This window comes from Lasioglossum baleicum, chromosome 13 (assembly GCF_051020765.1).
Source record: "Lasioglossum baleicum chromosome 13, iyLasBale1, whole genome shotgun sequence".
In the NCBI taxonomy this organism is placed as follows: Eukaryota; Metazoa; Arthropoda; class Insecta; order Hymenoptera; family Halictidae; genus Lasioglossum; species Lasioglossum baleicum.
Window position 1 is genome coordinate 5,330,356 of NC_134941.1, and position 23,316 is coordinate 5,353,671.

The window sequence follows — 23,316 nt, forward strand, 5'->3', positions numbered from 1 at the left end:
AATAATTCATTAAAACATAGCTAAATATTATAATAGATGATAATAGAAAATCAATTTTTATATTAAGTTTTCTTTATACAGTGACCCCCACTAATATTCGGACACTCTTAAAAACACCCTAACTTTTTTAATATTGGACTATGCGATTTTAACTTTTTTGGGAAGCTAGAGCAATTAGTTTATTACAGAATTGTAGAGAAAATACTAAAAGTTGCATCTTACAACTTTTTTATGCAGGCCTATAATGAAATTTTGAGAAATACGTTTTGTTGATCTGTGTCAATTATATGCACTGTGAAAGTTTCATAGAAATCGGTTGATGCGGGAAAAAATGACAGGCATTAAAAATTCTTAGAATTACTGCAGTTGGAGGCCGAAGATCGTGAGAAACTGCAATTTTTACCATCTTTGAACTTTGTAGCTCATTACAACGTCGACCGATTTCGATGAAATTTTCAGAATATGTTTAATTGATACAGATCTACGAAATGTGTTTTCTAAATTTTCAGAGATCAACAAAATTAATTCAAAAAGCTTTTCTTGAGATGAAATGACTTAATCATTTATTTGATTTAAACGCCAAATTTAAATAAATTTTTTATATTATTTGTAAAATATCAAAATACTAAAGTATTTAAAGTAATTTCTGTATATGTATATTTATTATCTCATCTATCTTTCTATATCTGTATGTATAATAAAAATCAAATGCTGTTCGTCGGTCACGACATCACGGGAGAACGGCTGGACCGATTTGGCTAATTTTTTTTAAATGTTCGTTGTAGTCCGAATCAGGTTTTCAGATTTTAAAAAATTGGAAAAGTATCACGGAAAAATGGAAAATTCGGGAAAAACTAAATGTGCTTTTAGAATCATATTTCAATACAATAAAAAAACGAACTTCGTAGCTTTTAATCAATATTTCAATAGAACGTCGCAGCTTTTAATCAATATTTCAATAGAAATTTACATTATCGACGTCTGTTTGCATTATCGACATTATAAATATTCGTCAGTTAGTTACTAACAACTCCCCTCTAGTTTCAAATAAAATGTGCCCAACTGTGCGTCGAACTAAAAATTCGAGGCACAACAAATTGCGTGCAAAGTGGCATCGTGGATCAAACACAGTACACGTTACCGAAACTTCAGATTCCTGCACGTTGATTTTTGAGCTCGTCGCGTTCGTTCGCTAATGTCTCGTAAATGGTAGCGTCGACAACGCGCCAAAATCGCACGGTGATCGGCGAGTCACCGGCAATTTTCCGCGATTTTCGAGGCAGGAACTTGCGCCGTGTTCCATCGTCGGAAGACAAAGCAAAAAGGAAGAGGTGGCTCGAATAAAACGGTTGAAACGAAGACCAGGCTAAGAAAAGGCAGGCAAGGGAAGACTCGAGAAGGAGTACGAGAGAGTGAGAGAGTGGGAGAGAGAAGGAAAAGAGGAGAGGAAGAGAAAGAAGAAAAATAAACGCCGGCAGCGGTGCAACAGCTCGTCGAACGAGGTACGAAGCCACGTAAAGGGTCTTCGCATAATATGGGTAGCCCTGGTATCGGCGGCCTGCTGGTCGATAAGGAGGTTTTCAGATACGATCTACAACCAGGCCGGTTAATTATATATTAATACCTTCGCGTGCAATCCTTGGCTGCGTATAGCTGGCATTAAGAAGCCGGGGACCCCTCTGGGGGTGGCTGCGCGGCGTAATGCATGGGAAGAGGAAGCCACTCTTCCAGGAGACTGCCAAGAAAAAACCAGCTAGATAAGGGACCGTCGAAGTATCGTGAAACGGATACGTTTTCTTTCGAGAAAAGCTACTGTTCCCGCATATTTCCTCTTTTTCTTTCATTCATTTTGCTCGCTCACAACCACCGTAGCCACAGGAAGCAACATTCAAGAAAGCCAATTTTTTGGCAAATGGTCACAAACAGGATATGCACTTACCTCGATTTTGATGATAGAAAGTATTTTGTCATCACTCTGAGCAATGTTGTGGGGGTTTTATTAGGCAGTCGTTGATTATTGAAAACTCGTTGGTAAGAGGTAATTATACAGACGAGGGTTCATCTTAATTATATCTACCGGTGATCATTTCATATTTTTTGGAAATCTGTGTATGGTCCATAGTAAGGATTTTTACTTATAAACTAATTTTTCTTTACGAGTATTTTTGTATTTATATTTCCGCATGAGCATTTAAATCTAACCCAAAAATTTCATTACGTAGCACATGTCCACATCAAATGGAAGATTCGGTGAACATATCGTGAGCATTTTACAAATGTTCTTCAAAACATTATAACTATTAAATCAGATGATTGCAATAGAAAAAAAGGAAAGAAATTGCACCACAATAATAGATACAGTTATGGAAATTCTGTAAAAGATTGTACATTTACATAGAAAGGTTGAATAACAGGAACAACTTCAGTAATTCCCACAATGCGATTAAATTTGAAAAATGTTAATTAAATAACTACTCTCGAGGTATAAAGATATAATATGGCATAAAAGATTAGCTTCAACTATGTCAAGGGTTGAATATGACCCAGCTCTCTGTCCTTTATCCGACTGTCAGTCAGTCAGTTAGTTGTCCAGCAGGTAAGATACGTTTCGTTGGGCTCGATTAGTATTCAGGAAACAAGGTGGTAGCGAGAAGTCCAAAGGCCAGCCGAGAGTGTTTTAAAAACCAATCAATCTGAAACACCGGTGATGGAACCAATCTCGAAACGGGTTCATAGTTAGCATTCAATTTAATACGCAGATTCAAACGATGCGTCTGAGATTTCGAATATTCGATGTATCCAAGGTAATATCTATAAATCATACTCGCCTCGAAAATTAAGGTGGCTTCCATCAGCATTCAATTTTTTTCTTCCTTCAATAATTTCCGTAGAGAATTCGTATGGTCACTACTGTTCATTCAGAGTGAGAGAAAATACATATACATATTTCTTCATTTAATAGTTTTAGTAAATTCCAAATACAAATTATTTAAATATATATATCGGTTTAAAGCAATAATAAATAAATAAATAATCTAATATTATTTTACTTATCCATTTTTATCTAATTATTATTGTACCAAAAATCGATCATTTTAGTTCGTTCTTGAAAGTTATCATTTTAACAAGGTCCTGTGACTCCAGTGATAGAAAATTGTAAATAAATTAAGGAGGGAGCACAAATCAATATTTTGTGCATGGTATTTTTACAACAAATTTTAACATAAAACGTGTATTTATTAGACAAAGGTATAGGTATCTGAATTTGAATTAGAAAAGCTCGAGCGTTGTTCATGGACGCTTAACGGTTAATCGAAGGTAGTCAGCAGTAAATTAAACAGCCCCGACCGGCGTTCTTTCCGCGACAACTGGCTCGCACCTGTCGCCGGCACATAGTTGCCTTTCTGTCGGCGAGTGTCGGTCACGACGTCTTTTTTAATTAATTCGCGTTTAATACGCGGAATTTCACCGATCTGTAACAAGATGTCGCGTATCGCAGCACGCGTTGCAATTGGATTAGTCGTGTCGCCCGATCGCCGATAAGATGTCGATCTGAAATTTCAGCTGTTTTAAATCACACAGAAGGACATTTTCGAGTAATAAATATCACATTGACAACTGTTTCCTTTCAACAGGCGCTCGGACAAAAATGACAAGGACTTTGGCATAATAAGCATAACACGGAGAGCAAATTATGTTAATTTTGCGGCGTCGTGCAGTGTCCCACAACGTTATTTTAGCAATTCAAGGGCTTAATGTGTACACGCAAACTAAATGAACCGAATTAAGTTTTGAGGGAAAAGGCATTTAATAAAAATAAACAGATAAACGTGTTCCACATCGATTGTGGGAAGCAGGAATTAAATAAAAATAGTTTTCATCTCTTCGTATTAACCGTATAGAGGTCAAATTACCGATTTTACATTTTCTATTCCATAATTATTGAAATTACAAAGATGCATCCATTACAAATTATTAAATATTATATTTATTTAAGCCAACATTGTTATTAAAATTGCGATAAATCTAAATAAAAGTTAGTCGCGTGATTTTTATAAAACAGCATGTACCAGTTACATTTTGTTAATCATTTTGATACATTGAAAACAACATACCAATAGTATTAGATATTTGTAAATATTTGATTGTTTTACATTCCGTTTATTGTCAGCCATTTCTTTATAAATGCATCAAAATCAAAATCTGAATACATCAAAATTTATGAAGTTTACTTATTAAGTTCACAATCAATGTAGACAATTTTTATTTTGCATAGAGATTTGTTTTATGTTTTAAAAAATTAAGAAATAAATCTGTGAATGGCTCGAAGCATTTTAAATTATATAGTTGTTAAAATGGTCCGTTCTCTAAGGGGTAAATCAGTGCATTATGGTAATATCCATAACAACGTCGATCGTATACAGAAAAATCGAACGCCGTCCCTAAAGGGATGAAACATTATCAGAGGTTTTAGGTCGAAAATTGTACATCGAGTTTAGAAGAATTTTATGTCGAATGTGCACAAATTCGTCTCATTATGACGCAGTAGTAATTGAAAAATTGTAGCGTCAGCATCATTTCTTTAAGAATTGTTCGAGTTACACGATCGCCACAATCCGTTGGATCGGCTCTCCTTATTGCTCTAGATATTTAATTCAAGATCATCCGGCCGGAGGCTAGGCGGCGGCTCGAGCGGAGAAAAGGGCGAGGGGAAACCCTCGAAGGGTTGCCTCGAGGGTTGGAGGGACGCGGAGAGGGGCACTGTAACCGGGCGTCAGGAGGATTGATGGCGTCTAGATGCAAATGCAGTCAGTCTGGCACGCAAGCAACGTATCCACCTACCGACGCCTTATGCCAGTTAACGCCTTACAACTTAATAATCTTGTTCGCTCTCCTCTCTCCCTCTTCTTGCTCGTACCTCTCCCTCCCTCATTCGCACGACGTCTCCTTCAACCCCCTTCCCGGTGTCCTTTCTTTCTCCCTCTTTCTAGCCCCTTGTTCTCTAAATTTTTGGTACCCGATTCCTTTCTCAATCTTTCTCTCGTTCACAGCGATTGAAAGCACTTATAATGTTGGTTTTGGTTCTTCATAACGCAGATTTTATGCATTTTTGACAAAACTGAGTAGGTGCAATTTAAAACAGCGAAAAGATTAGAAGACTAAAAGAGTATTAGTATATTATTTTCACTACATTAAACTTATTAGTGAAAAACATAAAATATTCAGCTCCTGTGTCTTGCAATTGATGCACAAACTTTTTGTTTTGAAATCTGGAATCTCTTTCAATCAGACACAAAGTAAAAGTAAAGTAAAGTTTGCCGTCGCAGTTGTCCTCAATCATTTTAAACATTTTTTATTCAGGCTACAATCATTTGATTCAGCAATAATATAAAATGTTTGTTGAAAATGTTGGATATCAATTACAGAGAAATTGACTTAATGCGCTGGCGACTATCAGCATTGAAATTCCATTCCAAGTCGCATAGCGCCAAGGAATGCATGGGAATTAATTACTGTAGTTTAGTCCATAAAAGATTACATTTGCATAAAGATGCACAGTCTACTGACCACAAAACGAGTGCTTTTATGCTAATATCGTCTTTATCTTCGTGTTTTCTTGGTGTTAAAATTTTTCTGCGTCCTTTATCTGTGCTTTGTCTCATTTTCTAATTAATTAGTACAAATTTCGTTTTCCCCTTATGCGATAAATCATATCAACTCTCAAGTGTGTCAAATTACTTAATTAATGCGTTGTGTGCTCGGTAAAGTATACATATACATATGAGAGTAACACAATACATTCTTCGTGCTTAAACATTAATTCTTGTATACTTGTTCAACCACATTGTCATCCTTTGTATAGTGTATTAGGGTTGGAAGAATTATCACGTAGATTTTTAATTTTCTATCGTAAATTATATTAATTAAATTATTTTTTATTATGGATCTTCTGGTTTGCGCTAGGACTGGGTTCTAAAATCTAAGAGGGTTACAAGAATAATCACCTAGATTTTTATAATTTTCCCACACAGGTTTCACTAATTAAATTATTTTGATATTGTGGATCTCCTGCTGTCGGTTAGGTCTGGGTTCTAAACTCTAAAAGGGTTAGTCGAACGATCATTTAGATTATGTAGATATAGTGGCTCATCTGATCCGGGTTAGGTATAAGATCTGTAGTCTAAAAGGATTAAAAGAATGGTCACTTAGATATCAAATGTTGTAATGTGCATTTCATTAATTAAATTATTTTGTTATTGTGGATCTTTTGATCCACACACGTTGGAGAGCCGACTTGTTTACCATCCTTCCTCTCGGAAAACCCTCTCGGAAACTGGACCGGTTTGGTTGATCTGGCCCGACGGTAAGGTGGAGAAATGATCTAATGGATGCAGGATCCTTCAGTTCGTTAAACACTGTGGCAATTAAGTTTATATTAATGTTTGGGTAGATACGAGATATTGCGACCCGTTTGTACGCGCTAGCTTATAAGGAGGCTGCTGTAGGAAATTAATTGTCCGCTAGGTGAACGCGGCCTCGACGGAGCCGCGGCCGAATGGCTTGTAATTAAAATGTTCCCCGTAAACGGTTCCGAGGAGAAAGTCGTTTGGCTTCTGAGCGTTGCTATACTTTTTGGGACCTCGAATTAATTCCTCGGTCCGATTGGAATATTTCTCAGTTTTATTAATGGCGGTCCATCCACTGCGTTGTTGATAAGCTGTCGTTCTTTCTCGAATTGTCTCTGTCTCTGTCCGGTGGAAATTAAACGCACCAAAAGAGAACGGAGCACTCGTAATCATGATATGAAAAATAAATAATGCGTCTTGCGTTAATAATAACAATTACGGAAAAATAAAGTATACAGGAGGAATATTAGTATCTCTGACATCTCAGTTTGAAGAATTATTTGTATGAAGTATGAAGAATGTGTTGTTGGCGTCGCAAAAAATGAAGTATTAGGTTGTAAAGAAAGAAATGCAGGATTTTTAATTTAATTTTATTAAAATTGTTTTAATAAAAACCATAATATGAAAATGAATTTTATAGATAATTTAATTTTGTTTAATAGCACCATTAAATTATTATGACAATTGATTTTAATATTATTGAGGGGAATAGTATTAAAATTAATTTGACATATAATTTAATATTATTTAAAAATATAAAGCTGTACATTCGTTGACAATTCCTTCGCTCTACATATACTTCGTTGATATTCCGAGCCTGTTGAGCGGCACTTCGGCCTAGTTTTTGACATTTTGACGTTTTGACATCCTGAAATAAAAGCCAAATAATTTAATAAAAATTTGAATACAATTAAATATCAAAAGCATGATTAAATAGAGCGTAAAACAAGCTTTAAAATGACATATAATTCATTAAATTAAGGTACATATTTATTGGTATAAAATTGCAATTAAAACGAAGGAACAAAAATCCTGCATTTCTTTTTTTACAACCTAATAAATGCAATGTCATAAATTAACACATTATCTATCGATGGTTATTTTATAATTTTTACAATTCTTTTTTATAGCTAATAACAATTTCAATCGCGAGCCAACAAGTCACCCCCAGTAACGTAAGCTAATAATTTTGTCTGGGATCATTATGCGAAACAACATAAACATCTTCTATTTTGCATAAATACCTGCACTCTACTTATGTCACAGTATGTTTTTCTAATGGATTGAATGTGTGCGTCAATCGAGCTGTATACTTCTTAAGAAATGGAAAGAGGAGACATTTCAATATTAAGAATTATTTCACAAAAAGAATGGCGAATTAAAAGTGAATATACATTAATGTATTAACCCATAGATAAATAATGTACAATTGAAAATTTGGTGCTAAGAATCATACCGTGCACAATACAGAAAATGTAGACAGTTCTAAACACAACATCTATACTGTAATTGTGTAAAGTTCTGTGTGATTACGACGAAAAATGCAACAGAAAAGCTGTCTAATGGACGCGCATAAAGATGTCCCGCAGTTTCCTTGAAATGACACTATAATTTGTTAACGATTTATATAGGATCCGAAAACGTAACAAAGCACCGGGGGAACGTGCACCGCACCTGTCACGGCTGATCGCTTAATATCGCCGAGAGGTCTTAAATAATACAGAATGTTCGGAAACCTGTTATTTATCATTATAAATCAGTCGCATGGGTCGGCCGTTTTCGAGTGAACTGGCCGCGGACACGAGAAAGAAGTTCTTGTGTGCACGGTCACCGTGGAAATTCGTGTTGCATCCCTTTTCTGGGCAGAAAGTGGCGGTCTCGGGGGTGCCAGAACGTCGTTCCTAACGCTAATGACGTCGTTGACTCTCACTTAACAAGAGACTACCCTCTAAATGGAGGGTTGCGTCCTGCAGCCAACCGGTCCGGTGGTGCTCGCCAACCCGGTGATTACGAAACTCGAATTCACTTCTAAATTACATCCGCCGTAAATGCTGTTAAAGTACGTGCAACCGTCCACCTTGTGAGACCGGAGCCAGAAGCTGACCGCGAATTTTCGTCGAATCGATTTTATTTCGCTGCCCTTTTCGCTTCCGTCCACGCCACTTTGACGCCGTACAGTGGTCCGGATCGAAGAATTTTGTGTCATTTTGTTATAACTAGACTGCGGATGTAGAAACTCGAATCAAATAAAATCTTATTGTCTGTGGTAGTAGCCTTTTTAGATCTGAAATAGATTTCAAAAGCGATAATAATTGCATGAAGATCCGCAGTCTAGTTATAACTTTGGAACTGTTAGAGATGTCGCAATGAAGTTTTCACTAAAAATTTTTTAAAAGTAGCAATTTTTAACTACAAAAATTAAATACATTTTGCATGTGTTAAACAATAATTTTTACTAACTTTTCAGTGATATTTCTGATTAAAAAATGAACTTCTCAACCTATTTTTATTTTCTGTGAACAATAATTTTTAGTGTTGGTGTTAATCCTTAACACATAAAAGAATGCTTTTCTATGGTGTTATTATTATTATATAAAGCTCTAGTATTACCTCTAGTGCTCTAGTAGCTCTAGTGTTACGTCAGCACAGCAGCGTATAACATTGTTAGAACGCTTAGAAACCTTGTTCGTTTAAAAAGCGAAGGCGCATCGAACAGTCAGCAGCACAATGCGCGGACGGCTGGCACTCATCGAAGGTAAAAACAGCCGGGTGTGAGTCGTCCATTTGGAGAACTGTTTCATGCGGGCTTGTCCGCAATAAATCTCCGCGAAACTGCTCAGAAGCGTCGCGTCACGCGTTCACAGTGAGCCGTTTCGTGTCGAGTTGTTCCTCGAACCAGGCACAGAGTCGGTAGGGATGAAGCGATCGGTAGAAAATTGAGATTTTATATCGGAGAAATAAAAGTGCGACGTGTGCGCTCGCGCAAGCCGGCCACGGTCTATCTTTTAATGAAGGAACGCGATCGGCTGTCTGTTACCGAGGACGTAACATGCAATTACACCGTAATTAACCGGAGGCTGAATACGCGATGCGCTCGGAATATTTTTCCGTGGCACGTTTTACGACGCCGCCGCGCCTTGACACCTTCATAATGACATTAAACTTAATAGCCCGGCTCCCATTTTCCAACCCCGTACATTGTGCGGTCTTAATAAGACGCCGCAATCGTCCGGGTAAACGCGAGGATCTTTAATTAAAATATTTTAATCGAGACCCGATTCGACGCTGACTAACGGACGGGGAAAGACTATCATCTCCCTCCAAATTTTGTTTGAAGTCGCTTCACTTTGATTACTCGACGTTTACTGACAAGTTATTAGAAACGCGACGCGCGACGGTGGGATTAGTGGTCGCGACAGTCTTCAAATAATATATTTAAGACGTACACTGCTCAAGATCGATTCCGAACCTGTTTTATTCATTTTGAGAAATAAGGTTCTACATCGTTCATTCGGTTTAGAATACTTGCTACCGTTTATGCTCGCCAGCCTACATGTGTTTGTCAATGGTCTTATTGGAATCACTAGAACACGAACGTTAGAAAACGTTCTCAGATTCCAAAAGTGATTGAACAGTTGTGCAGAATATTTAGAAACACATTTGTATGATATCGGTTTATATTATATTAATCCTCGAATGTGGTACACTATTTTCTCAGAATGCTATCTAAACAGAAGTACCTATTACGCGTTCTCAGCAGAACCCATAATAGGTTGTTATTTAAACAAAAAAAGAGGGGTTATATGTAAGGATACTTCTCCTTACTTGTAAACAATTATAAAGATTGGTTTGTAAATGAAATAAGTTTGTAAACACGCAGGTAGGGTCTAGCAGCGACCTTCGCCGGTCAGCCTGATACAGTGCTGCGGATGTGTAAGCCATTTTCGGTAACTCCCAACAATGCTTCACGATGTCGATCGCCGTGTCGGCAGAATGCCTTCTCATTGATCCCGATGTTGTGCGAGTTTGGCGAAATAATCGGAAACCGTCGTACGTATAGTCCACGTACGTCACGGTCAAGGATCGATTATTAGCAGGAGGCGATCGGCACGTTTGTGCAAGTTCGCCGGGCGTTTCGTGCGCGCGTTTACGGTGCGGTCCACGTTGGATTCCCAATGACCAGCCGCGTTCTTAGCGTGGCGTAATTGCATGATGATACGTTCCGGCCATGTTGGGCCCCTAACGGCGCACGCGACCCTATATGGTGCCCGTTCCTTCGCCGGGCCGATGTCTTATTTCTGGAACGCGTGGAAACGAAAGCCAAACAGGAGTTCTCGAATCGGCAAGGTTTGGCCAGGAATTGGTACTTAGTGTTTATTTGGGGCGGTTCATTCAACCCTTCTGTTTTTGTCAGTACGACGCTTTATAATCTTCGGCCGCTCTCATCAGTCCGTAATGACTGCGAGATAGAGCGATGGGAGCGAGAGTGTATTTGGGCCACGATACTGGGTGTTCCATATGTATGTGAGACCCATTTCAGGATTGGACGTTTGGTAGTTAAAAAACTGGATCGCCTTGTGTATCTAGTCAGCCAGGCCTGCCTCGAGCAGACATCGAGCGCTGCCTGCAATCGTACGATGCCAGCAGATGGCGAGCATTATGCTGTCAGAACGTGCTCGAAGCTGAGGATGCTAGGAATCTGCTCGATTTTGGACAGCACACCCTGCCAGCATAAAGCGATACTTATTCGGTCGCAGAAGTATCGCTTTATGCTGGCCCGGTGTGCCGACACAAGCTGAGGGCAGAATGAAGGCAGGTTCTTCGTTTATGGGGGCAGCACGGTCACACTAATATGGCGGACGTCGATCATGTATATCCCTTGCGTAGTCAACCCGGTATCCAGGTACGCATTTACTGTATTTCAACAATTTGTTAATGTTCCTCTAAAATATATTACAACATTTCTCTGAATGTCCATTATTTTACTCGCTAATATATTAATTTATAGTCTTATAATGAGAATTTGTGCAAACATGTTAAATACAGAAAGGTTTTAAATAATCTATACATTTTGGTTAACTGCACAAGGGATATTATCCGACGTCCGCCACATTAGTGCGACCGTGCTGCTCTCTTAAACGAAGGATCGGGCAGCCTTCATTCTGCCGGCACACCGTGCCAGCATAAAGCGATACTTATTCGGACGCAGAAGTATGTTGTTCTGCTGGCACAGTCTACTGTCCAAAATCGAGCATGTTTGCAATAGGTAAAAAGTACAAGGTGTTCCATAATATGTGGGATTCACTTCGGGATATGACAGGGCACACAAAGAGACAATGTAAAGGACAATGTAATCATGTGTCCTATTTGACCTTGCTTTAAAGTTATAGCTACTTTTGTGTTCAAATAATCCGCGAGAGTTTATCTTTCTGAAGGTGCTCGAAACGAGCATACTCGGGCGGTATTTATGAACAATGCAAATGGAGTGGAATTTGTAGTTGCATTTAAATTATATCTGAACGCAATTTGTATTCATAGTCGAGCTGTAGGAAGTTTTCTGCGACAAACAAATCTGTAATACTCTCGAAAGCACTGTAACACCTTCACCTTTAACATTTTAGCAATGGCTGCCGATTGCGCCATTTTTGTGAACCAGTTCGCGAACACACGACTGTGTTATTCCTTGCGTGCACGTAATTTGAAAATTGAATTCTGAATTAATAATATTTTGTGCTCGATATACACAGCTAAATGGTTTCTGCATATCAAGAGTGTACACTGAAATAGTATTATCCTTAAATACCAGAACTACGCAAATTCTCAACTAAACTGTTCCGAAAAAGATTAATGTGTTCAATTGGAACAGAAATTAATAACAATCGTCTCCTCGAATTGCTTCTTAACTCTTCCTTTTAACGAGATATTGAAAACGATTAATGTCTGCAAGGGAAAAAGAGGTTTAAGATATTAATATCAATCTTCGAGGAAAAAATGGTTTGAGATGTTAATAATAAGTTTTCAAAAAAGTAAGATTGAAGAGGTCGTAAAAGTTTTGTCGTACACGGTAATGGTTTTATGTGGGCATTAAGATGCGACAAAAACGTCAGAGGTGACTGCAAATGCCGATTATCTGCTGTTGGTGTAACCGTAATGAAGATTACACGGACCGGAGTCTTAAAATAATCTTCAACTATAGAGATTAACGCGTAGCAATTTATTTCGCATTTATCATGATCAGTGTTCATCGAATGGCGTCAACCGAAGCCGACGTCTACAATAATAAACGCCATAAGCGCACGGAATCTGTAATTTAACGCTGAACAATGCAGTTATTCGCCAAATTGTTAACACTGGGTTTACGGGGCACTGAAAGTTATTTTATATAAATAACAAAGATGCGTTATCCAACTTTTCAGCCCCCATTTTGTTTACAATATACAGTGAATCACAGTAATATTCGGACGCTTTTAAAAGGACGATAACTGTTTAACATCAGACCATACAACTTAGATGTTTTTGAGAAGTCAGAGCAATTAGTTTACTACAAAAAGAATGCAATTGGCCGGAATTATTCCCTACTCGCGAGCGAGCGAAGCGAGCGAGCAACAATAACCCTCTAGTTTTTTTGTATGTTATTGAGTCTCCGAGTCCCACCGATTTTTATTTGGTTATAATCCAAAAGTTCGCGACTTTTTGTGACTTTCCGACAAAATAAAGTCACGATGGTTTTGGAAAGAGCGAGGTAAACGATTATTTCGAATCCACATTTATTAAGATTAAGATTTTTAAAACTAAGAAAATATGAAAACATTATCCGAATACCCAAAGTCACAAGTTTTTCATTAAATTATATCATAGTGTAACCATAAGAGTATTTAATAAAAATGATTTCAGTTGAAAAATATTTGTTTTCATAGTTTATTTTGCAATTGTTTTAAACAGGTCCATAGCTATCATAGCACCAGAAAATTGAAAAAAAAATTATGATAATATAGCCCCAAGTGTCCTCTTTGGTCAGAAAATTTGGCCAGAAAATTCTGAAATTGTTGTTTATACCTTTTTTATGTGGAACTTTATTGAAAATGTAAAAGACACATTTTGTAGATCTGTGTCAATTATAATACCTAACAATTTTTCAAAAATTGTCTGAATATAGTGATGAATAAGTTGAATAATTCCTCATGAATACACATCTTTGCAATCTTAATAATTGCGAATTAAAAATACTAGAACCCGTCATTGTGACGGGTCCCGTAAATATAGTGGACATCTTAAAAATGCCTTCACACGTAAAATTATATGAACAAAAATGTGTCTGGTAAAAGATCGTCTGTGAATTTTTGCGAACACTTTGGAGTTCATTATTCACCGTGTAAGCATCGGTCCGCTAGTGATAAAAATAATTGGGGTATACTGTTGGGGTACATCGTCTATGGTCATCATTAAAACTGTCTTCCGATAGAAATCTTCCGAACGAAAAAATTAGTATTGGTCGAAACGCGACGTCGCGCCAATGCGGCTACCATTCATTGCGACGGTCGTTCGATTTGCTCGGCTGCTCGCCGAGACCGATTTCGATAGTCTCGTCGGGGTCCTCTTGTCCAATTAAAATTAACCAATCGACGATAATGTCTGCGAATCGGCCGTGTCGTCGTCAACATGGCCGGGGAGGAAGAAAAGAAATCATGAGGCCACGCATTAATCAGCGTAATTAGACGCTATTTATCTGGCAGTTACCTCTGTGCCTCTCCCTACCTCCGACGCGAGCCGGCCAATTGAGACGACGATGGATATCGATCGGTACGCTCATTATTGATAATCTATACGCCATAATAAGCGGCCGATTCAGCTGGTACAACGGTGGCAGCTTGAGGGATCATCGTCGGCCAATAAAGACCCGGTTCTGCCTTCCGGAACTGCGAAATTTCGTTTTCCTTTTAATCTTTACGACGAGCAATTACTTTCCCCCGTCTATTTTTGAGAACTCACGACGTTTATGGCACAAACATTTATGGCTCAATCGTGGCCACGAGTCGCAAACAATCCGTCACCAACCTCTTGCACAATCAAGCACAAATTCGTTCCAGCGAAGTTGCAAGTTGAGACTTTTGTTCCGCACCAATTTTTTTGCCCAAATGTTACTATCAATATAAGTACATGATTTTCACAATATTTTAAAATTTAACCAACAAAGAGAAAGCAATTTCACATACTTTCATAATTTCTAATTTAAAAAATTTAGGAATGCGAAGGATATAAAGAAATATTTTTCACTTGGTTAACTAAAATATAAATCTGTGACAGGTCTTATAAAAATTCTCATACTCCAGCTTCTATAAAACATTTTTCAAAAATAACTCTCAAAGAAACATTTTTCACTCGATTCATTTAAATTTAAGTCCGTGACAGGTTCTACAAAATTCTTTGTCTCGTAGGAACTCTGTTCTCGAAGGAACATTTTTCACTGTGTTCATTTAAATTTACTATGCAAGTTTCTTGAACAATTAGCCTGGAAGGAACATTCTTCACTCGGTTACTTTACGTTTGACATGTTAAACGATTTCGCGATTGGTTGTTGCGCCAGCCGTGACATCCATTGATTCGAAATTGGTCGATCGTTGTCTTTTATTAAATGATCCTAAGACTGTCATTCTTGTGGGATAAATTGAGAAATAGCATTACGGAAGCGATGATTATGGAACGGACGGATCACTGCGTCTGATCGTGTCACGGTTCAGTCGCGGAATTAAATGAATCATTATCATCATGTCAGGTTCATTATGCTATGAGAGAATGATCGAGACGAGACTGTCTCTCCCGGATGAAGAGGAAACCGTGTACCGCGACACAAAAATAGATTAAGTTGACCAACGACGAGCCGGACGTGAAAATTGTTTAACTTGTTCCTTCATGAATTATTTAATGCCGCTACTTGTATCATCCATCAGATTTGATAGCCGTTTCTGATAATAATACCGTGCCCGTGAGAAAATTAAAAATCCGCAAATTACAGCGTAAGTATCTGCCAATGGAACGCGCGGAGGTGTTCCATCAATCGTGAGTGAATATTTCTCGGAAGTAATAAGTCTTAGATAGGATCTATTTTAATATAAATCATGTTTTCACTGGATACACTTTCGAAAGCAGAAGACTCATAAACTTGTACTTTCTCACTGAATCATCATAGAATATCTACTTATAGTATCGCCAGACCATCCTATTGTACATAGAATAATATACAGTGGTTCACAAAAGAGGTTAAAACAGAATAACATTTTCATAATTGTATCAAACGACCTGATGTTTTGTAAGCAATTAGAAGCATTGCTTTACCAAATGATGTGCAAAAAAATTTTCCAAAAATTATAATTTACAAGATTATATGCAAAAATAAGAAAGCATTTTTTAAAACATTTTTATCTGGGCCCTTAGTGAAAATTTAAAATATATGTTTTGTAGATTTATGTTAATCATACACATATTGAAAATTTCATCGCAATCGATTGAGATACACACGAGCTACAAGCGGTTAAAAATGGTGAAAATCGTATTTTTCCACGACTTTTGATCGGTTTCTGCTAAAAATCCACAGAATCGTACATCAACGATTTGCGTCAACCGATTTCAATGAAATTTTCAGTATGTGTATAACTAACATAGATCTACAAAACATATATTTTAAATTTTCATTGAGGGCCTAAATAAAAGTTTTAAAAAATGCCTTTTTTATTTTTGCATGTAACCTTGTAAATTATAATTTTTGGAAAATTCTTTTTTGCACATCATTTAGTAAACCAATGCTTCTAATTGCTTACAAAACATCAGGTCGTTTGGTTCAATTATAAAAAAGTTATTCTGTTTTAAAGGGCGTACGAACACTTTTGTGGGCCACTGTACATTATTCATATGTAATTGATATATATACATATATATATATATATATATATATATATATATATATATATATATTAATCTATATATAATCTATAATCTATATATAATCTAATTTGGTTAGATTATAAAATCACAAAGAAGTAGTGGCACTAAATAAACTACATATTTTCAACAGTCGTGCTTCGAACTCTGCGAAACTAAAACAATTATTTGATCACCGAAACAGCTTAGAACACGAACTATAATATGATACTAGAAACTAATACGGTCGTTCAAGGAAACGACTCCATCGATTCCTAATGATTTATCAATTTCGTTCAACTATCATAAAAATGGAGTACACTCGCGGAAATTAAATTTGCATATAGGAGAACTAAGAATCTGTTTCGCCGAGAAAATTCTCGGAACCCCGAGAATGTTTCATCTCGTGCTATTTCATTTCGCGATTCAGATAACGACCTTCACTATTGCCGAGTCAATCATAATTGCCGATCTTTTTTCAATTCCGCCGTTCCGGTATTAGCATACGTATCGGAGCGTGTTCAGCGAACCAGTCTGCCAAAACAATTCGTGGATCCGCAGATTCTTGTCGCAGATATGAAGCGAGGGTAGACGACGGCCCTCATAAAATCACTGAAATTCCATGTTTATTCAATATGCCAGGATTCAGTTTCCTGGCCTTATCTACGATGAGACGATTGGGGTGAATGATACCGTGCCTCGAACAATTTTGCGACGATAAGCTTTCGATCCCCTGCGCGAGGCTGCCTTTATGCGGGACACGGTCCTTCGTATGCACGACATTGTCCTCTATCTTCTACAGAAATCGATAAACTGAATACATTGCTTATCTGTAATTCTTTTCTATTGATCTCTCGTAGAAAATATACAGAGTTTGTCAAATGTTTTTACGTTCAAATGCAAATCTTTTATAATGTCTTAATGAAACTTAAAATATCACTTGAACTACTTCCTTCTGAAAAGTAAAAATCAAGCATCCTGTTCAGAGTTTAACATAAAATAAAACAAAACTCTTATTAAACAAATTGCTAGTCCGTAAGTATATGTAGATGCTCATATACGACAAATATTTCTTTAATATACGCACGTACATAGGTACTCTTATGAAACAAATATTACTAGTGATTAATAATATATTTAGTGTTTCTTTCTCGGTCTAGTAATATTTTTGATACATATAAATTTTCTTTTGATTCTTATTATTGCAAAATACTTATAAATTATCACCACAGCGGCTTAATTTTTCGTTTTTCGATAAAATCATTATCCCAAGAAGTGATTCCTTTGGTAAACTTTTAATTGAACTTCCTTCGTTTAATGGCTCCGGCTACAACGATATTGTTAGATTGTTCGCCGGTTTAATGGAAAAAAGATGGCGATTGAATTTCTTGGCGAGTTGACAGAAACGTAAATATGTTTGTTATTTCAGGATGCGACGGCGAATCGGACGAAGGCGGGAGCAAGAGACGAAGGAGCAGGACCAACTTTAATAGTTGGCAATTGGAGGAATTGGAACGGGCATTTCTCTCGAGTCATTATCCCGATGTCTTTATGCGGGAAGCTTTGGCTGTGAGACTCGAGCTGAAAGAGAGCCGCGTCGCCGTGAGTACACATTTTACCACGTTTTTTTTCGTGATCTTAAAAAATCGAATCCACGGAATTACGGGGATAAGCCTTCCCTCCAAACGAAACAGAAAACGTACTAGTGTCCGTAAAAAGAAAGATATCTTAAATTGGGCTGCATTCAATTTTTTAATATAATAATACGAAAATAAAAATGTTGTGCATCAATTTTAAGAAATAGGAGCCAAGTAAAAAGGTTTTTCTTTCTTTAATAATTTTAGGAAGTTGAAAGAAATATGATTCTTTTCACTGTGTTATAAATGCCATGAACAGACTGCAGATTTCATACATTCATAACGAAAATGAATTTTTAAAATACAAGACTGAAAAGAGATTAGAAGAATTTAGGGATTTTGTTTCTTGGAATTGACTGGTGGACAATTTTCATTTTGTCTAGTCATGATAGGCTAAAAAATAATTTTTGATTGTAACGACGTAACAGTACGTTTCATTCAGAAATTCTACATAGTCGAGATGTGCCGTCATTATTCCAGGAGCGTATACTCAAATTAGGGGAGAGACTAGAAAATATCTTCTTTAATGATTTCCAGTCGACGCATGTAATTATCTGTGCTCGTTTCACAATCTCGCCTCGGGAGATGCGAGTAGAAAAAACGCGGTTTTATTGCGACCCGATTTGACGTTCGGTTTATCAGGGATCCAAGATCGACTGTGCCGATAGGCGAGAATTTATAGAGACTTGGTCTTCATTTTTCGAGGGTTGATGTCCGACAGACATCGTTGGGGGTGGCTCGGCCTCTGAGCTGGTCTCCCGGGGGTAGTTAGTCCATCTGCTCGGTTCTGAATGCGGTTACCTTCTCGGAGAGGCCGAGCTGTCCTGGCCGACTGGTGTTCGAGGGTAGTAAACTGAAGAAGATCCATCTCGGGTGGCTCCGACTCGTCGACCGTATCATTTGAATAATGAAGAGAATTTTATGTGGACGTCGTTTCTTTCGTCATGGCTTCTTTCGCTGTGGCTCCTCTCCCAAGGGCGAGAGTCCGTAATGAAATTTAGAAATCTTCGGATTCCTTGCGCCACCGGAATTTTTATGAATCTCGCGAACGAAATATCCCATTAGATCGGTGGAAGAAATGATTGCGGTTTTCATTAGTCTAACACTAAACCTACCACCGCTGGTCAAAATAACAATTATTGAAATAATAAAAATGATTTCATAAGAAATTATTGTATCGATATCTTTAGTGGAGCACGTACTACAATACGAGCCGCACAAAGTCTAAATAAAATCAATCTTGTCATTTTTATAAGGGAACATGTACCAGTTACATCTAAATAATTCTGATTGGTCCGTGTTTTTCGTTAGTAAGGGTGGATTTATAGTGGAGCTGCGAGCATCGATGATAGCGGTGCGGTGAAAAGAAACCAACATCCGTGACAACATTTCAACACATACTAATGAAAAAGTACATATGTATTTTCTTTGTTTTTCTTTTTTTTTTCACCGCACAGCTCACCTCGCTGCTACACTATAAATCCACCCTAACTCGGACACAAAGTGTTTCGGAGCGAATTGACAACGGAAAATATGCTTAGAATTACCACAAGAATCGGCCCTTTCTTTTTTCTACCCTTTTTCCGATACACCCTGTATAGCTTTAAAATTTAAGAACAAAAAACCGCAATTATTTTTGCGCCAGGCTAATATAATAGCCGTACCTCTCGCGCTTTTCTCGCTTGCAATACTTTGTTATCTAATTCGTGACAGGCGAAAGAACCGGTAATTAGAGGCGGTTATTTACCGGTTGCTATGAATTATGAAAATCTGAATAAATTTCACGGCATTATTTTTTGCCTTCTGTTAATGTCGGAGATAGATTTCGACGCGATCTCGGCTGAATTATCGATCCACGTGCGCGCACCGGTGCTTATTCCATGCGTCCGGATAACTTGTCAACGCGCAGGAAGTCTATTTCGCGGGAAAACGTTTGAATGTTATCACCACCCCGAAGCCTTGTTCCTTAGCCGCGGGACTGCGAACCCGTCACATATTTCACGGAACGAAATAAAACTAAGTGATATTATTCTTAATTTATTCGCCCGGAAGCTCGATCCGCCGATAAATTGGCGAACCACGCGAATCGTTTTCCGTGAAAGTCCCGCGATCTCACGTAACGCCGAATACAAACGATCCATGACCGGCCGCCATTCCTCAACTAATAAGCGATGTTTTTGCCCCTAATTGACAGGCCGCATGTTTTATATTCCTGCGCTGCGATTGTTTGTGCTTGTATGCTCGACTATTCTGTTCGTAGATGAACAGTTAAATTAAATTAAAATGAAAGTTAAATTAATGCGGACTGTGCGTCTTCGTGCTTTAGAGGAATTTCAAAACGTCACAAAACACAAATTTACACGATTCTCAGTAACTGAATGATTTCAGCCATGCTGTTCATTTAATATAGAAAAACCAAGATTTTTAATTTGTACGTGCGTGGCTGTAGCTCCTACTAGAATTTCGACTAGAAAAAAGGAAAATGTTGACAATTAAAAAAAAACAGAAAGATTTTGAATTAATTCTAGCTTAGACTGTGCTCAGGGAATTTATAATAGGTTCATCGTAGTTCACAACAGAAATGTCCGAAATAATCCAGAAAAATAGCAGGATTAAAATTCTCCGCGTACTCACTTGTAGTAAATACAAATTTACGTATCCTTCCGCAATCTAATTATGAATAATACTTTCTAAAAATGTAACGAATGGTAATTAGGTAATTAAGTAGCAAGCACATTATGAATTTACCACAAATTTGCATTTTTGTACACGATTTCAGAGAGACTGCAGTAAAATAAAATTTAATTCGCAGTTCTAGCAATAAGATTTGAATGTGATATATGTATAAGATCCTATTAAAGTTACAATTTTATTGTTCTTTAGTAATGCTTATTAAAAATAACAAGACCACGTTTATCGAATGCATCTTTTTTTACAAGATAGGTCTAAATAAATGTATTCAGTAAGAATCTGTAAATATATTATTTACAATCTCAATAATTGTAAACTGTAGAATCTGAAGTTCGTCATTTTGACGAGTTTGGAAATTCTAGTGTTAAAAGAAGTGGATAATATTCATAGAAATTGACGGGCGCGAAAAAATTGTTCATGATGTCATTAAAATATTTAAAAACGTTTTGTACACAAAAGTGGCTTTTGGTCGGATCATAATGAACCAGTAAAACAAACGGAGCTTCTGGTAGTTGGTCGTAAGCGATACGCTGGACCTATGAATGTATCAGTCGTAAAAATGTGAAAAGTCCCGCGACACCCTTTTCGGTCTTTCGTAACCCAACACCAGAGACACTGGAACATGACATGACGGTGTCCTTCAATGGGGCCTACGAACGGTGGACCCTCAATTTCACGGCCGATCGAACACGAGGCCACCCTCATATTCTCTCCTCACGATAAGATATTTATATTTATGTGCTTAGACACGCTTCAGGTGCCATGTGCCAGCGCATATTGCTCACAGCGAACCGATACGATCTCGGGGCGTCCATCCTCTCGCACGAATACCGTTTAAAATACAACTTTGTTACAATTAACGAAGCTGATAAGTCACCTTAATAATTGTAGCAAGCTTTCGAAACTCAGAGTATGACCCAAAAACTGTTTAAAAGTTTCTCTTTTAGCTAATTTAATCTTGCTCATTAACTCCGCAAAACGGGCAACATAAAATATTGAGGCAATTTTAGCAACATCTTCCTAGCTGAAATATATAATAAACCACAGTGTTTATTAGCAAAATCTCACCTCGAAAATTGCTCATTTAATCAACGACTCATTAACGGACCGAAATAAATTAAATAGAATTGGGCACAGAGCAAAAATTACAGCGTGGAACGAAATTCGTTGAAAGAATAATTAACCGATACCTATGCAACAACAACTTTCGTTTCATTGCATATTCATTGCTTTCCTTGGGTATAGTTATTTCGGAAAAAATATCTCGTCGTGTGAAACTGATTAATTATTCTGTCGTATAATTTCGGCAATATTCAAAAAATACACCATCGCAGCGTTTGAACTCACAGCGCGAAAGGAGACAAGACACGCGAAACCGTGCGTTGAAATCACCGCGCAAACTGAGACAGAGGGTCGAACTGCTACAGTAGTCTCAGATCGAATTGATAGCCTTTTAATTATTAAGTTTGACACTTTAACAATGCCGACCATGGGAGGACACATGCACAAGTATTTTACTAATCGGTGATTTCAATGAACACGGGGCAGCCAAAACTCATCGACTAAATTGAGGTACTAAATTGAAGTTTCGAGACCATGTTGTGTCAATTTGGGAACACAGAGAGCCGTTTCCTCGATCGGTAGCCGGCAGAGATCCCGATCCCTTTTGTGCGGTGGAAAAGTGAGCGATCTTGGTGACAGGGGCGATGCGTAGATAACCCTGGTTGGTGGTGACACGATGTCATGCAGCCGGTGCGTCTTTTCGAAGGGTCTGGATCGGGAATAGCCCTCAGATTAGATAGTTGATCCCCATGTCAGATAACGCCCGCGACGCGCGGACTCTAGGCGGCAGCTTTTAAAAAATATTGTCACGCCGAGATAAACCGATGACACGGCCCGGCACGGGCAACTGAGAACCACAGGGAGCCTGAGAGAGTCTCAGAAGCATGTCGTTTTACACGTGCGTCGGCTTGTGGAAAGGATAGTAGATCTCGATTGCTACCCTAATCACTGTAAAGTCGTTAACAGGACGGGTTCCAGATTTTGAATTTACGATCACCGGGACAATAAAGATACATTTATTGGGATTATTTCTTTGATTCATTACGATAAAAGTCGTGCTCTATCTTAATTTTGATATAAGATTTACAAAATTGTAAAATATGTTCAATGAATTGTTCATACAACACAAACATCGGACACGAATTAACAAGAGCAAGAGAGAGTTTACGCCGTAGTTTGTGGATTAGAAGCTACTAAATTGTCCCATGAATAATAATATTGCATGAGGCATCATCTTCCGACGCATGTTCCGTAAAAGCAGTAAAGTTTATTGATCAGTGCTCCGGCCGCAGCATGGGACTATTTAAGCTCCGAATGGGTTCCCGTATCGCCATTTTCTCATCCACCATGCTGTCTTCCGTTTATATTCAAATGAACCGCCATGCTTCGTGCTCGTTAATTGTCGATCGTTGCACGCGTCGTTCGACGACTCTCGCGGTGTCATTAACATATTTACTCAAAACCGCCGAAGAACAACCTGTCTCTCGCAAGTGGACGGCCCCGACTACCGACACGAGAGAAGACGAAGGAGGAGACGAAGAAGGCAGAGAACAGAGGCACGCAAACGAACAGCGGAAAGAGAAAGAGGACGCAGGGAAGCGGGA

General features: G+C 37.9%; 1 protein-coding gene across 1 annotated transcript in view; it reads left to right on the forward strand.

Moving 5' to 3' along the window:
* LOC143214776 (uncharacterized) overlaps positions 1–23,316 on the forward strand; it is a 58,124-nt gene that overhangs the window by 29,624 nt on the left and 5,184 nt on the right. The window contains exon 2 of the mRNA XM_076436157.1: positions 17,752–17,924. Within this exon, the coding sequence (XP_076292272.1) occupies positions 17,752–17,924 (173 nt within the window). The remainder of the gene's footprint in view (positions 1–17,751; positions 17,925–23,316) is intronic.